Source organism: Lampris incognitus, chromosome 20, assembly GCF_029633865.1.
Source record: "Lampris incognitus isolate fLamInc1 chromosome 20, fLamInc1.hap2, whole genome shotgun sequence".
Classification (NCBI taxonomy): domain Eukaryota; kingdom Metazoa; phylum Chordata; class Actinopteri; order Lampriformes; family Lampridae; genus Lampris; species Lampris incognitus.
Window position 1 is genome coordinate 5,454,268 of NC_079230.1, and position 16,530 is coordinate 5,470,797.

Genomic DNA, 16,530 nt, shown 5'->3' on the forward strand with positions numbered 1-16,530 from the left:
ATCAGGCTTTATTGTGTGATTTAAAAGTATCAGGCTTTATTGTGTGATTTAAAAGTATCAGGCTTTACTGTGTGATTTAAAAGTATCAGGCTTTACTGTGTGATTTAAAAGTATCAGGCTTTATTGTGTGATTTAAAAGTATCAGGCTTTATTGTGTGGTTTAAAGGTATCAGGCTTTACTGTATGATTTAAAAGTATCAGGCTTTATTGTGTGGTTTAAAAGTATCAGGTTTTACTGTGTGATTTAAAAGTATCAGGCTTTATTGTGTGATTTAAAAGTATCAGGCTTTACTGTATGATTTAAAAGTATCAGGCTTTATTGTGTGGTTTAAAAGTATCAGGCTTTACTGTATGATTTAAAAGTATCAGGCTTTATTGTGTGATTTAAAAGTATCAGGCTTTATTGTGTGATTTAAAAGTATCAGGCTTTATTGTGTGATTTAAAAGTATCAGGCTTTACTGTATGATTTAAAAGTATCAGGCTTTACTGTGTGATTTAAAAGTATCAGGCTTTATTGTGTGATTTAAAAGTATCAGGCTTTATTGTGTGATTTAAAAGTATCAGGCTTTATTGTGTGATTTAAAAGTATCAGGCTTTATTGTGTGATTTAAAAGTATCAGGCTTTATTGTGTGATTTAAAAGGGCCCAGAAGGACACAGAATGGCCAGACATTGTAAACAACATATGATCTTTATATGACTTTTTCAAGTGTTTTAACTCCTCTCCTTCAGTTTTGGAGGGAAACCAATTTCCCTCCAAAACGAGACGACACCACATTTCAACCTGTTACAAAATAGTGCGACTAATTTCCAACCCATGGCGGTACTACTTAAAGGACAGTTAAGCAAGGTTTCTTGGCTGGTGAAAGACGGCAGTTTCCCCGGGCGCACGAGAGCCGGAAAGCGCGTCGCTCTTCCGCTTCCTCCCTCTGCTGGCGTTTCCCACGCGCTGCCCTGGTGAAACTGACAGGGTTTCAGGAAGGCTGACCACGTTTCACACAACATGCACACAAAAGTAAACTGACGCTGCATAACTACACACACACGCACACACACACACACATATATATATATACCTCCACCCAGAAGCAGCACATTCTTGTTCCCTTTGATTGGCAAGACAAAACAAAACAAGGCTAAACTGAAGCCACGTTTCAAACCATGAAACCTTAAATTTACAAGTGAATTTGTTTTTTTTGTCATACTTGGCTAAAATGCGGACTGACAGCCATGCGTGATGAATAGTGGATGTGTCCTGAATTTAAAATGACTCTATGAAGAAGTGCACGTGGCTCAAGAAAACATGCTACCCCAACAGATCCGCAGGCCCGGCACTGGGTCATAACCGCACAATGTTCAGACAAACCCACAGGCCCGACACAAGCTGCGAAGAAGAAGGAATACAAATCAAGCGTGAGACGAGCTGCAAAGACTCGGTCCGACCCCCCTGGACGCCCTCCAATGTGAAAGTGAGCGAGGACAAGAATCTACGCAGTCAATGGGTGCGTGTACATGCACATTAACACACAGAACTTACCCCGATTGTGGTAATACTATGAACCCCAATAATGGTCTTTCTTAATACTGTAGCGAATGCAGGGGGGGGGGGGCAGCCGGGAACCGCCGCAGCCGGGGCGCGAACCCGCGACACCTGCACCACGGGCGACGCATTAGCCAACCAGCGAGTCTACTCATTCGTTGTCGTTACACTACCCCCGCCCCCCCCCCGGCAAGCGCGTCCCCGCGCTTCAGAATGTCAGCTCCCACCAGCCTCTGGGCGCACGCGCTTCCGATGGCCTCACCGTCCCACTTCTGACACCGATGTGGCGAATTCAGGGAGGGGGGGCAGCCGGGAACCGCCGCAGCCGGGACGCGAACCCGGGTCTCCCCGCACCACGGGCGACTACGCTAACCGGTCGACTAAAAGGCCCGACCCGTTAGCCCGGGGCTAGCGAGTCTACACATCCGTGGTCGTTGCCATAATGAAGGCCAAAATCACGGTAAGGTGCACTCGGGAATCAAATTTAAGGGTTTTGGTTTTTTTTCCCCGGTCTTTGAAACAACACGTGTCCAAGGGAAGTCGCCGATCTTGGATGGCTTCAATTAGGGCCGATGTTCGCTGCCATCCAAAATCACACGTCGTCGTCTACTTTCAGTAGTTATGAATACGAAAATGAATGGCAACATTAGCTGAATAGTAGCTGCCCTCCCTGCCTCCCTCTTCTGGCCAGTCCTCGTCCTGCACCTCGCATCCCCCACTCACCTGTTGCCCATCAGGATTAATCACTGCACCGGATGTTAACCTGCTGCCTAGTCTTAACTGCTGCTTTGGTCTGTTCTGCCTTATTTCTGGATTCTCGTCGGTGTGGCCAAGTAAAGGCCTTTTCAGTTGTTGAACCACCGCATGACTCGGCCTTGCTGGTGTCTGCACCCGGGTCCCACCCCGAACCCTGTCGCAGAACCGAACCTGTGGATTGATAAAAGTGACGGGCTCAAGTTTGGAGAAATGGCGGAAAGCCGTAAATGCACGGTTTCTGCGGATTATTGGAGTAGTTGCTTTACCGATATCCCTGTGTACGCAGTAATCGACGGATTAGCATTTAAACGGATGTCTCCTAAAAATCCCATTTCTCCTTCGCATGTAAATCTCACTGCCTCTGATGAACAGCATTTCCAAAAACTACCAAACCTTTTAATACCGTTGTCGGATTTAAAAAAGAAAAGATCAGATCCGGACTATACTGGATGGGTTTCTACTGAGCAAATTCCCTAAGCCGGTGAAGTCAGTGACAAGCGGACGTCTGATTCGTCAGAAAACGTAACTGCTCCTCTAAGAAACGTGTCTCTTCGAGGTGAGGACCTCTAACAAAGCTGGACGCCCGATGTTCCTGTCTTCCCTTTACCTGATGAAATCCATCCATCCGTCCATTATCCGAATTCGGGTCGTGGGATGCTGGAGCCTATCCCAGCAGCCATTGGGCAGCAGGCGGGGAGACACCCTGGACAGGCCGCCAGGCCATCACAGGGCTCACACACACACATTCACACCTAGGGACAATTTAGTACAGCTGGTTCACCTGACCTACATGTCTTTGAGTCACCTGACCTACACATCTTTGGACTGTGGGAGGAAACCGGCGCCCCCGGAGGAAACCCACGCAGACACGGGGAGAACATGCAAACTCCACACAGAGGACGACCCGGGACGACCCTCAAGGCTGGACTACCCCGGGGCTCGAACCCAGGACCTTCTTGCTGTGAGGCGACCGCGCTAACCACTGCGCCAACCGTACCGCCACCCGATGAAATCCAGTTAGAGGACACATTTCCACCGTGAGCAGGTAAACTCTCTGTACTGTTTGTTTGTTCGTTTGTGTGGCGTTATCATGGCTGGTCCACACAGCTTGGACCAGCTCATGTTTTATCAAAATCAACTGAAAGAGAAAAACAACTAATGGTCGGAAAAATTCAGTATGGATTAGGGATAGTTTTCATAATTTTCCGAAAATTGTGTCTCACGACCCCGGTTGGCATAAGCGGCTTGGATAATGGATGGGTGGGTGGATGTACTTATATTTTGAGCACGTAATTACAAAAACATCAATAAGGGAATAATATGACTGAAATCACCAAGTAATCTGTTAAACTGACTGTCATTGGAAAAGTACGAACATCCGTCCGTGACGTGTGACACTGCAGGCGGTAAGTCTGGGCAGTGCTTTGGCAAGTGTTCCTCATACAGTTCATGTAAACATGGAAGTGGAGTCTTTACAAATAAGATGGGCTTGGCAGCATGCGACAGAGAGGAAGACCAGGGTCCAGAAGAAGACTAGGGTCCAGGGGAAGACCAGGGTCCAGAGGAAGACCAGGGTCCAGAAGAAGATCGAGGTCCAAAAGACAACCAGGGTCCAGAGGAAGACCAGGGTCCAGAAGAAGACCAGGGTCCAAAAGACGACCGGGGTCCAGAAGAAGAACAGGGTCCAGAAGAAGACCAGGGTCCAGAGGAAAGGCACTTGTGCTAGTGAACCCGGGACACATCAGGTCACAGCGCTCCATTTATCCAGGGCGTCCGCCTATCAGGAGTCCGTCCATCTCTAAGCAAACATGGTGAGCGATATCCACTGTGGAAGAGAGAGAAGAGAGAGGGAGAGACTCAATCCTCCATCTGTGACAAGCGCTACTGAGCGACATTTTCATTTCGTTTTGCAAGCACGTGCGTGAGTTTTAACAGGAATAACAAGTAACTGGATGCTAAGCCACGTCCGTGCAGCGTAGAGAAAACCCTTCCAGGGCGCCACAAATGCAGATGGTAAAACGTGGATGAAAGACGGAGACAAACGTGGCAGTTATATGCAGGAGTTTTTCTGTTCGTGTGAGCGTAGAGTCATACTTGGAAGAAATTGAGGGATATGACTCCGTCTGCGTCGGTGTCCATTGTCTTGAAAGTCTCTGAAAGAGAAGACACAAACACAAAAAGTCACTTCACAAATCCAGATGTTCAGCAGATGCTTCAACAACACAATGGAAACCGTTTAAAACGGGAGGACGTGGATCTCACGAGACTGTTAAGCTGTTGAGCTTGACTTCAGTCAGCAGGTCTTTAGACTCTGGTGTGGGTTCTAGGCCTCTGTACGTCTGATTCGGTCTTTCAGCCTTGAAATGCATCTGCGTGAACGGGGCTCGGCTGAGGGGCCGACGACACGGCGAGATAAAGACGGAGAAACCCAAAGCAAAGCCCTTTCCCAAGGCCGGGGAGGGGCGGGAGTCTGGCTGATCTTGTTCGGCCGAAAACTCTTGTCCCTGCACGCCTGCTCTCTATGGTCTACATGATCATGGATTTGAGGAATTCCCAGTATGGCTGTGGAAAATCCCCTCCAGTTCCCACACCGTTCCTGTCAGTTAGGCTGTGTCGTGCAGGTAGGAGCTCAAGTTCGGCTGCAGGATCCCTGTGATGTGGTTTCATATGAGTTACTTCTGGTGCATAACAGACTTAAACAGACTGGAACTGTCTTCAGGGATCCTGATCATATTGGAGTGAAGGAAGGTGAAGATTTAGATGTTTTGCCATGAAAAGGACTGATAGTAACATGACCAGTGATGCAGAGTAAAGCGAGTGCAAGGGGAATTATCTGAATTCAGAAATGGCAAGGGCAACAGCGCCACCTACAAAAGCCATGCTGGGCAATACGGGAAATATTATCGTGATAATCATAGATACCGATATATACCACGATGTCTGTCTACGAGGGGGCGGCAGTGGCTCAGGAGGCGGAGCAGCTCGTCTGGTAACTGGAGGGGTTGCCGGTTCGATCCCAATCATTTGTCCTATAACCGACTACCCTATAGTTACACAAATGAAAATATTTGCCTGGTCTGTGTATCACCGTTTTAAACCATTCTGTCCGTAATTCTATTAATTATAAAGGACAACCACATCCTCCCTACCCATAAACCACCTCGGTGTATCGGATGACCTTTGCTGCCATTCTTTAATTTATCTCAATGTTTTGGTCTCATTCAAATGTAGCACATAATGACTAGAAGGGAATAATGTTAACGAAGTACAGAGAAACTGTTAACGATGTGAATTAATTAGGGATGCACCGATAGCCATACCAGGCTGAACCAGAGTACTGCTATTGGAGATTTTACCCAAGACTAACATCTGATAGCAAAAGCCTCGAGAAACATGTCATGAATAGAAACAAAACACCTTGATTTACTGCAGCTTTGGCACATGGAAGCCTTCTTTCTTCCTTCATTTGCCCTTTGACCCTGAACTACTGGTGTAAATGTGCATCGTTCAGTGAAAGTAATGGACTGAATCGGTACTTGGTGTCAGCCAGTAAGACTGATGATCGGTATCGGCAGTGAAAAGGTGACATTGCTATATCCGTAGTATTAATCCTCAACCTGCAATAAAATCAGTGTAATGCATCCCGTCGCTCGGTGCTCATCTGTCCTCATCGACAACCCGCTGAGCTGATCCCCATTCCAGGGGCCAGTACAAGTCGGGAACTCGAGTAAATCCATTATTCTGGTAATAAAGGCTTCAGACTCACTGAACATGGTCTCCAGTCGCACCAGACAGGTGACGAAGTTGTCGAAGTCAACAGAAAGGTCGGCCTCAGTGTAGCGAAGGATGATCAGCTGGAAGAGGTGGTTGGTCAACTTGAACCCTGGTTAGAAGTGGAGACAGAGGAGCCCAGAGAATGAGGAGTGGCTGCCACTTTTCTTTTTACAACCACAGCCAAAAGTTTCTCCCTGATGGTAAGGGTTATAGTGTTTAGGCCGGGCGGGGTCATCGATACAGTATCAGTATCAGCATCATCACACAGACAAACCCGTTCCAACAAATTAACAGTGAGGTGGAGGGCCAAGCATGAAACAGCATGAGGGAGCCACAAACTTCCCTGGTTTGACGTTTATCTAAAAGGGAGGGAGTTCGATTCCACTGCCAGCCAACTTTCAGGCTTTTTCAAGAGAATGTGGACAAGTACGCTATTGGCTAGTTTCAGTTTGGTGGTAGAAGGTCACTCGTCTTTCGCTGGACATTTTTGTTACACCTGTAAACGCAGGAAGACCAACTAAAAAATATTGTATTTTTCAGGAAGAGAAAAACGTTATTACCATTATCATAAACTTGAAAGTAATGTGAAATATTTTTTTGTGAATTCCCATCGCAGTTGATAAGTCACTTAAATGTAGAAATACAGGGCGTCTGGGTGGCATGGCGGTCTGTTCCGTTGCCTACCAACGCGGGGATCACAGGTTCGAATCCCTGTGTTACCTCCGGCTTGGTCGGGCATCCCTACAGACACAATTGACTGTGTCTGCGAGTGGGAAGCCGGATGTGGGTATGTGTCCTGGTCGCTGTACTAGCGCCTCCTCTGGTCGGTCTGGGCGCCTGTTCGGTGGGGGGGGGGATAGCGTGAGCCTCCCACGCGCTACGTCCCCCTGGTGAAACTCCTCACTGTCAGGTGAAAAGAAGCGGCTGGTGACTCCACATGTATGGGAGGAGGCATGTGGTAGTCTGCAGCCCTCCCCGGATCAGCAGAGGGGGTGGAGCAGAGACCGGGACGGCTCAGAGGGGGCGGAGCAGAGACCGGGACGGCTCGGAAGAGTGGGGTGATTGGCCAATTGGGGAGAAAAAGGGCAAAAAAATAAAAACAATGTAGAAATACAATGTTTAATTGCCCATATAGCAGCTACTTATACATGTGAATCCCAAATGATGAGGGGGAGTATATTCCTAAAAGGATGCTGGCATGATACAAAGAGTACTTTAACTAAACCTACAAACAAAAAAACATCATTAAAAGCATAAAACTGGCATATATAAGGACACCCATGTCAAACAAAGCAGGAAACGTCTGTGTGTTTGCGTTTTAAACGCATGTGCGATCTGAGCGATTAAACGTCTCATCTCGGTAGTGAATTCCCCGCTCCTCTTGACTTTCATATGTTTCTGACCTTGTGGGAGCCACTTTTCCCGCCGTCTACTTGTGATTTTCTGGAACGTGGCGCGAAGCGAATGTAAATCCAGCGCAGATCGAAGACGTAACAAGAATGGAAATGAGTTTTTTCTTTTCGCGGGACTTTTAAAGTTGTGAAAGGGGGAAAGGTACCTGCCGACTCCAGAGCCATCCTCATCTCGTAGGAACTCATGGTGCCGGATTTGTCCAAATCAAACTCCCTGAAAATCGTCTGTTGTGGCGAGAAAGACAGGAGAGGTCAGGGCAGAAAATGAAGGACAGATGAGGGGGAGAGAGAGGCAGCGGCTGATAGGGGGACAGCAGACAACACTGACGGGACTCAGGCCCGGGTCAAAGACAAACGGGTGGATGGTGCGGCTGCCATGGAGACACAACAGTGCCGTGTGGGCCGATTTAACAATCTGTGTTTTGTCTCACCAGGTATCGCTTGATTTTCTCCCAGAGGACGTGAAACTCTGTCAGACCCAGTTTCCCACTGCCGTCCGTCTGTGCACAGACGTTAAGGAACTCCAGACACCTCCGTCAAAAAGATCTGCTCACCTTCCTCCACCCTTTCAGCATCAACAACACGAACGGTTATTCTGCATCCCTGCCTGGACATGTTAAAGGTAAAGAAACAGGGGCGTCCAGGTAGCAAGGCGGTCTATTCCGTTGCCTACCAATACTGGGATCGCTGGTTCGAATCCCCGTGTTGCCTCCGGCTTAGTCAGGCGTCCCTACAGACACAACTGGCTGTGTCTGTGGGTGGGAAGCCGGATGTGGGTGTGTGTCCTGGTCGCTGCACTAGCGCCTCCTCTGGTTGGTCGGGGCGCCTGTTCGGGGGGAGGGGGGGACTGGGGGCAATAGCGTGATCCTCCCATGCGCTATGTCCCCCTGGTGAAACTCCTCACTGTCAGGTGAAAAGAAGTGGCTGGCGACTCCACATGTATGGGAGGAGGCATGTGGTAGTCTGCAGCCCTCCCCGGATCAGCAGAGGGGGTGGAGCAGAGACCAGGACTGCTTGGAAGAGTGGGGTAATTGGCCAGATACAGTTGGGGAGAAAAAAGATGGGGGGGGGGTCACACAAAAAAAAGGTAAAGAAATAAGAGCGAAGCAGATTATTGAGGATACATCCATCAGGTTTATCATACTGCGACAGGCTTCTTTGGTGAAACCGTCCGTTTTCAGGTCTTTATCTGTGAGAGAGAGAGAGAGAGAGAGAGAGAGAGAGAGAGAGAGAGAGAGAGAGAGAGAGAGAGAGAGAGAGAGAGACAGAGAGAGAGAGAGAGAGACAGACAGAGAGAGAGACAGAGAGAGAGAGAGAGAGAGAGAGAGAGAGAGAGAGAGAGAGAGAGAGAGAGAGAGAGAGAGAAGCTTAAACAACACTTAAACCCGGGAGCTGGTTGTCCTTAGAGGTACCACCGATGGCCTTGATACACACCAGATACCAAATGCTGAACATAGAACATCTAAACATAGAACGTCAGTAGGTCTTGTTGAACACAATATTGTATCGCTGTAAAACAAACAGACTACGAGGAACACCAGGCCGGGATTCCAGCCGTGATTTCATGGCGAATATTTTCTTTGTTTGCTAACGTTTGCTGATGATTCGGTTCAGGATGGTTTGCAGCTCTGTGACGCTGATCTCCATGTCCTGTTGGCACAAACACAAGACAGCAAGGTCATATCACTACATATCCCATAACACCTCTCACCGCACTACCAACTCCACTTCCTGTCAAGTCGACTTACAAAAACCCCACTTCCTGTCAAGTCATCTTACAAAAACCCCACTTCCTGTCAAGTCAACTTACAAAAAACTTCACTTCCTGTCAAGTCAACTTACAAAAACTCCACTTCCTGTCAAGTCAACTTACAAAAAACTTCACTTCCTGTCAAGTCAACTTACAAAAACTCCACTTCCTGTCAAGTCAACTTACAAAAAACTCCACTTCCTGTCAAGTCAACTTACAAAAAAACCCACTTCCTGTCAAGTCAACTTACAAAAACTCCACTTCCTGTCAAGTCAATTTACAAAAACCCCACTTCCTGTCAAGTCAACTTACAAAAACTCCACTTCCTGTCAAGTCAATTTACAAAAACCCCACTTCCTCTCAAGTCAACTTACAAAAACTCCACTTCCTGTCAAGTCAACTTACAAAAACTCCACTTCCTGTCAAGTCAATTTACAAAAAACTCCACTTCCTGTCAAGTCATCTTACAAAAAACTTCACTTCCTGTCAAGTCAACTTACAAAAACTCCACTTCCTGTCAAGTCAACTTACAAAAAAACTCCACTTCCTGTCAAGTCAACTTACAAAAACTCCACTTCCTGTCAAGTCATCTTACAAAAAACTTCACTTCCTGTCAAGTCAACTTACAAAAACTCCACTTCCTGTCAAGTCAACTTACAAAAAAACTCCACTTCCTGTCAAGTCAACTTACAAAAACTCCACTTCCTGTCAAGTCAACTTACAAAAACCCCACTTCCTGTCAAGTCAACTTACAAAAAACTTCACTTCCTGTCAAGTCAACTTACAAAAACCCCACTTCCTGTCAAGTCAACTTACAAAAACCCCACTTCCTGTCAAGTCAACTTACAAAAACCCCACTTCCTGTCAAGTCAACTTACCGGCCCTGCCAGCTGTCTAAAGAGGCTCTTGAAGCCCTGGTCGATTTGGCTCTCCTCCAGCTCAGTCTGAAATACATAAATGGAAAATGTACCCTTTGATTTCAATATTTAATTTTATTTCTTTTTTTTAATTTCAGCCCGTTTCACTGTCTTTTAAAGGACCATCATACTAGTATTTTGCATATTACTACATATATATGTATATACTTTGCATTTTCCAAAGCATACTGTAGTTTTTTAGGCATTTTTCCTTCCTTCCTTCCTGGCAGCCATTGGTTTCCTTCATTTCAGCATGGTATGAAAATCAACTTGCAAAGCCTTGACATTTGCCCGAGATAGATACTCCATCACAGAGACCACTTAGCCGAGTCATCGATTTTATCAAAGTTATGTTTTTAATGCCGTGAAAAGCCCCAGAAAATATACGGTCTTTCTCTGTAAACGGCATTATCCCACAACGGTAACGTAACTTTGACCCAAAATAAAGGCGACTAAATGTTCCCTGTGATGGATTTCCTATCTCAAGCAAATGTCAGATCTCTGCAAGTTGATTTTCATACCATACTGAAATGAACGGAAGAGAAGGAAGGGAAAACGCACTCAGGACAACTAAAAAACGTTGCCATTCTTTGGGAAGTGAGCGGGAGGGAGGTGAGGTATACCTCATTCAGTCAATCAGCTAAAACATGCAAAACACACCGGTATGGTCCTTTAAATGAATTGATCTGTCCACACCTTTAGGGTGAAAATAATGATAATAAATAATAATACATTTTATTTGTACAGCGCTAATCAGAGTACTCAGGGATGCTTTACATGGGATAAAAACAACACAACAAACACATAAAACACAACAATAATCACACATTAACAGCAATTCTGAGGAGGTGAGTTTGGGTCAGTGATGTGAAGGTGGACAGATCGGTGCAGTCTCTGATATGTTTGGGGACAGAGTTCCAGAGGGAGGGGGCAGCTATGGAGAAGGCTCTGTTGCCCCAGGTCCGGTGCTTGGTCCTGTGTGGTGGAGACAGGAGGTTGGTGTCAGAGGAGCGAAGGCTGCAGGGAGGAGTATGTAGTGGAGCAGGCCGGTGAGGTAGGAGGGGGCCTGGTTATGGAGGGCTTTGTGAGTGAGGAGAAGGGCTTTGAGTTGGATCTGTTGTGAGACAGGGAGCCAGTGGAGGTTCTGGAGGACAGGGGTGATGTGGTCACGGGAGTGGGCGAGCAGGCGGGCAGCAGAGTTCTGGATGTACTGGAGTTTGTTTAGGACTTTGGATGATGAGCCATAGAGAATGCTGTTGCAGTAGTCGGTTCTGCATGCGATGAAGGCTTGGATCAAAGTTTCAGCAGCAGAGAAGGAGAGTGATGGGTGGAGTCGAGCTGTTTTTAGGTGGAAAAGGGCAATTCTGGTGATTTGAGTGACGTGGTGCTCAAAGGAGAGGTTGCTGCCCAAAATTATTGCGAGGTTACGGATATGTGGGAAGGGGGACAGAGTGGCGTTATCGATGGTGAGGCAGAAGTTGTGAGTGGTTTTGGTAAGAGAATTGGGCCCGATGATGATCATGTCAGATTTATCACAATTTATCTTTTGTGTCCAGATGACGTGATACAACTTTCTGTGATTATCGCAATTTAGTTTGAGGAAGTTGGCTTGCATCCATGATTTTAATTTCAGTGAGGCAGTTGGTCAGACTGGAGTAAATGGTCGTGGTGATGGATTTAGTGGACATGTAGAGCTAGACGTCATCGACAGTGGAAGTGAAGACCATGAGGACGTATGATGTTACCGAGGGAAAATGTAAAGGATGAACAGGAGAGGACCAAAACCGAACCCTGGGGGACGCCTTGGGACAGAGGAGTGGTGAAGGAGGTGCAGCTGTTGATGATCATGAACTATTGTCTGTTAGTGAAATATGACTTTTGCCAGGAGAGGGCAGTACTGGTGACGCTGAGGTAGGGTTCAGGGCAGGAAAGATGCAGTGAGGTCGAGGAGGATGATGATGCTGAGGTGGCCAGAGTCTGAGAGAGGAGGAGGTTGTTGGTGACTTTAAGGAGGGCTGTTTCTGTACTATACTGTGAGAGGAAACCAGATTGAAATGGTTTGAACAGGTCATTGGAGATGAGGTGAGCTTTGAGTTGGGAGGAGACAACACCTTCCAGTATTTTTGGCAGAAAGGGGAGATTGGAGATGGGCCAGGATTTGCTCATGATATCAGGGTTGAGTCGGGGTTTTTTGCGGATGGCGGTGACAGCAGCCAGTTTAAGTGTATGGGGGACTGAACCAGAGCTAAAGGAGGAGCTAATGAATTCTGTGATTAGTGAGGAGATAGCTGAGAGATGGTCCTTAACAAGATTGGATGGGATGGGATCCAGAAGACAAGTGAAGGTTCTCATTCTAACCATAAGGCTGGACAGCCCCACTGGAGACACGGGAGAACTTTGACAGCGACTGAGTGGTGGTGGGGGTGGGGGTGGAGAGGGTGGGGGAGGTGGCCAAGTTGCTGTAGATGGTGTCAATTTTAGATTGTAAAAATGAAAGGAAAGAGTTGTACTTGTTTATTGTGAAGGAACTGGAGGTGTTGTCACTGGGTTTGAGAAGTTTGTTCGTTGTAGAAAAGAGAGCCTTGGGGTTGGTGGAGCCAGAGTGTATGAGGTGTGAGTAGTAGGTGGACCGGGCTGTGATGATGGCATCTTTGTAGTGTTGAAGGTAGTCTGTGTAGGCTTGGCGATGCACTGTTAAACCAGTTTTCTTGGAGAGACTTTCATGCTGGTGCTTATGGGATTCCATTTGATGGAGTTCAGGAGTGTTCCAGGGAGCTGAGTGTGCGAATGAGACTGTTTTGGTTTTACTGGGGGGTAGCTGATCAAGGCAGGAGGAGAGTGTGTCACTGTAATACTTGACAAGATTGGAGGGATTATCAGACAGCAGGAGAAGGGAGGCAGACACTTTATTGGCAAGAGAGGCAGAAAGAGCTGAGGAGGAGACAGATTTGAGATTTCCGAAGGATATTATGCGTTTGACTTTGGGGATGGGGATAGGGATGTTAATGTCCATGGCGACTGCCAGGTAATCAGAGATGTTGAGGTTGAGGCTGGAGAGCTGATGTACTGTGAGACCAGTGGAGCAGGCCAAATCCAGGATGTGACCACGGCTGTGAGTGGGGAAGTTGATATGTTGTGTGAAGCTGAAGCGTAGCAGTTCCAGGAATTCTATGGCAGATTTACAGTCAGTGTCATCAATGCGGATATTAAATTCACCCAGCAGGAGAATGGAAGATGAGATGGCAGATAGCTGGCTCAGAAAATCAGAGAAGTCGGAGAGAAAGGAGGGGTTTTGCTGGGGGGGGGGGGTAGATAACGGCAGTGACCAAGGGAGTGGGACCAGAGAGTTTGTAGTAAAATACCCCAAACCACAACCCAGTGTGGGAATTGGGCCACAAATAAAGGCGGGTTTTTCCACACTGTTGAAGAGATTTAAAAGACGGTTAAAATGGCCTTTTGTCAGCTCTGACTGCTGACAGGAAGTGTCATTGGAGCTGACGTGGACAATTACTCTCACAACTGTTGGAAATGAATCAAGGATTCCTGGGAGTTTCTCCAGGATGTCAGGAGTAGTGGCTCCAGGGAAGCAGCGCGTAACTGCATTTATGAAATGGATGTTTCAGACTATGGAGTCCCCAATGATCAAGGTAGTGGGGGGGAAGAGAGGAGTGGGTGAATGATTGACAAGGTTCCCATGGTAAGTCTTGGGAGGGGATGTTGTCAGCCTGAGGGAGCGGCATTGGGACTGGCAGTGACAAATCTGCCCAAATGCCAGGGAGGACGGTGCAGGGGGACCTGTGCAGGAGGACCCACGGTGGAAGCAGCAGCGGTAGGTGGCTCATCCGCCGCAGGAGCAGGAACAGCCGTTGCTGTAGAAGTAGTCCCAGCTGAAGCAGGGACCAGTTCTACGTGGAAGGCAACATCAGCCACAGGAACAGCATCCATCATGGGGGCATCAACAGGGTGAGTCATTAGCCGGCAACACGATAAAACAACGTGAAAGGTTTATAGGCGGAAGTGAAGAAGCTCGTCGTTTTTCCGTCTTGCAACATCCGACTACCACCTCCAACCAGGTAGCCTGTGAGCTGGAAGTGGAGCAGGAGGAGGGCCGGCAACAAGATGATGGGTACCAGAGGATGGTGTCGGAGAAGGCTTAGTTCATGACTGGGATCGTTTTGGACCGTGAGACAGCGGTGTCAACAAAATCGGATAAAAGACAGTCCTTTGTTCACAGTTCATCTCGGAGCCATTGGATATCAGCCTGGAGGTTAGTAATGTCATTTGTTGTTTTTAGGCAGTCCTCGCAAGGCATAGCAAAATTAAAACGGTTGACAGATGATCACAGAAAAGAAAGTTAGCTCAGTTTATCTGTTAGCTCCACCCGCTGACAGTTGAGTCCTCAAGGTTCTCATCAGGAGTGCAAGTAGTCAGTGCAGTAATCGATGATTGGGTAAAAAAATCCATAAAATAGGCAAACCATAAAGTCAATTAAAATAATCCAAAGGTCTCACGGAGTGGTTAAAAGTTGTTAAAAGTTAAAAAGTAGGCAGCGGCACAAACAAACAGACTTCAGCTGGCAACCGGAACCAGAAACAACGAACAAGGAAATGGTTAACCACGTGTTTAGTACTGTCTAGTCCTCTCACCTCCGCTGGAAGCTCCGCTGTGACATCGTCATCCAGTTCCCTGAAAGAAAGAGGAAACTCATCCGGGTTAGAGGGTTAAACTTATCACTTTACAACTTCCTCTTTAGGTCAACATCACTTCCTCATTGGCATGTGTTTCTCTTAGATTCACCTTTGACATTTTCCCTCCCTCCCTCCCTGACCACTCACTCAGAGTTGGCGGGCTTCTCGGAGAACACCCTGAGGACAAAGTCCGCCTCCTTCTGAGGTTCGAAGGTGGAGGGGACGATGATATACTCCCCAGCTGGCAGCCTGAACCTGGAGCTGACCTCCCGCAGGTTGATGAAGAGCTCGGAGCGAGCGCTGGAGCCGTGAGTCAGGAAGAAATCCCTTTTCAGATGAACTCCTGACCTGCCCGTGTACTGACAGAGAGAGAAGAACTCTACCTTCAGGGTTTAAGCTATGAGTTGAAGTCCGCCAGAAACGGACATGCTAATATTTCCAACATCAGTTACTTTAATCATCACGCATGCTGTCTCATCCCTTTCTGCTTGAAAGAGCTCCCTCCCCTGGTTCAGCTTGTCCCAGCGCATCCTTTTGTTCGGAGACTCATGATGTCATCAGACACGCTCATTTACATGCAGCCAATCAGATCAAATCATCAAAATATGACACCCCGCCCCCCCCCCCCCCGGAACAGAGAGAAGCTCAAAGTTGACGTCTGTATCTTAATGTATTACTGTCATGTTAGAAACTGACAAACCGGGAGAGGCCGGCCCTTACCTCATCTGGAACCTGAGAGAGAGAGAGAGGGAGGGGGGACAGGGGGGCGAGAGAGATGAGGGATGTGATTAACAAATGAAAAGGTGAATAACAGTATAACAGGCGTGGTTATAGTCATAATACGGTAAAATACCACAATATGTAAAGTAATCGGCTAAACGAGACTTCTCTTCCATGTGGTGCAAACTACTTCAAGTCAGTGCTGGACGACATGGGAAAACTTCCTGACTTGTTACGTGATCGTGTTGTCCACATTAACGGCAACATCATGATGGGACAACGTCACAGTTCCATCCTGAAAGACCATTAACGACAATACTGACTTATGCTCAGACCTTGTTGAACAGTATTCACCGACTGTCTGTCTGTCTCTGGCCTGTCTGTCTCTGGTCTGTCTGTCTCTGGCCTGTGTGTCTCTGGTTTGTCTGTCTCTGGTTTGTCTGTCTCTGGTCTGTGTGTCTCTGGCCTGTCTGTCTCTGGCCTGTCTGTCTCTGGTGTGTCTGTCTCTGGCCTGTCTGTCTCTGGTCTGTCTGTCTCTGGTCTGTGTGTCTCTGGCCTGTGTGTCTCTGGCCTGTCTGTCTCTGGTTTGTCTGTCTCTGGCCTGTGTGTCTCTGGCCTGTCTGTCTCTGGCCTGTCTGTCTCTGGCCTGTGTGTCTCTGGCCTGTCTGTCTCTGGCCTGTCTGTCTCTGGTCTGTCTGTCTCTGGTCTGTCTGTCTCTGGTCTGTCTGTCTCTGGTCTGTGTGTTTCTGGCCTGTGTGTCTCTGGCCTGTCTGTCTCTGGTCTGTGTGTCTCTGGCCTGTCTGTCTACCTCATAGATGGCGAAGCCGATGGTCTCCATGTCTTTCCCCTCTCGGCGTTTCTTCCGGCGGTCTTTCTGCATCAGGGCCACCAGGAAGCTGCAGCCAGAATTACCTGCCACGTCAGGATGCTGCAGGTCCACCTTGAACTGCGGATTGATCCAGAAAGTCGCTGC

General features: G+C 47.6%; 1 protein-coding gene across 1 annotated transcript in view; it reads right to left on the reverse strand.

Moving 5' to 3' along the window:
* Positions 1–585: 585 nt before the first annotated feature.
* The window catches only part of LOC130130965 (calpain-1 catalytic subunit-like), a 17,869-nt gene continuing 1,924 nt past the window's right edge, over positions 586–16,530 (reverse strand). The window contains exons 3-13 of the mRNA XM_056300829.1: positions 16,354–16,526; positions 14,985–15,196; positions 14,796–14,835; positions 10,111–10,176; positions 9,075–9,132; positions 8,607–8,671; positions 7,914–7,982; positions 7,629–7,707; positions 6,063–6,179; positions 4,391–4,449; positions 586–4,121 (exon numbers count right to left, since the gene is read on the reverse strand). Of these exons, the coding sequence (XP_056156804.1) occupies positions 4,095–4,121; positions 4,391–4,449; positions 6,063–6,179; positions 7,629–7,707; positions 7,914–7,982; positions 8,607–8,671; positions 9,075–9,132; positions 10,111–10,176; positions 14,796–14,835; positions 14,985–15,196; positions 16,354–16,526 (965 nt within the window). The 3' untranslated portion in view covers positions 586–4,094. The remainder of the gene's footprint in view (positions 4,122–4,390; positions 4,450–6,062; positions 6,180–7,628; positions 7,708–7,913; positions 7,983–8,606; positions 8,672–9,074; positions 9,133–10,110; positions 10,177–14,795; positions 14,836–14,984; positions 15,197–16,353; positions 16,527–16,530) is intronic.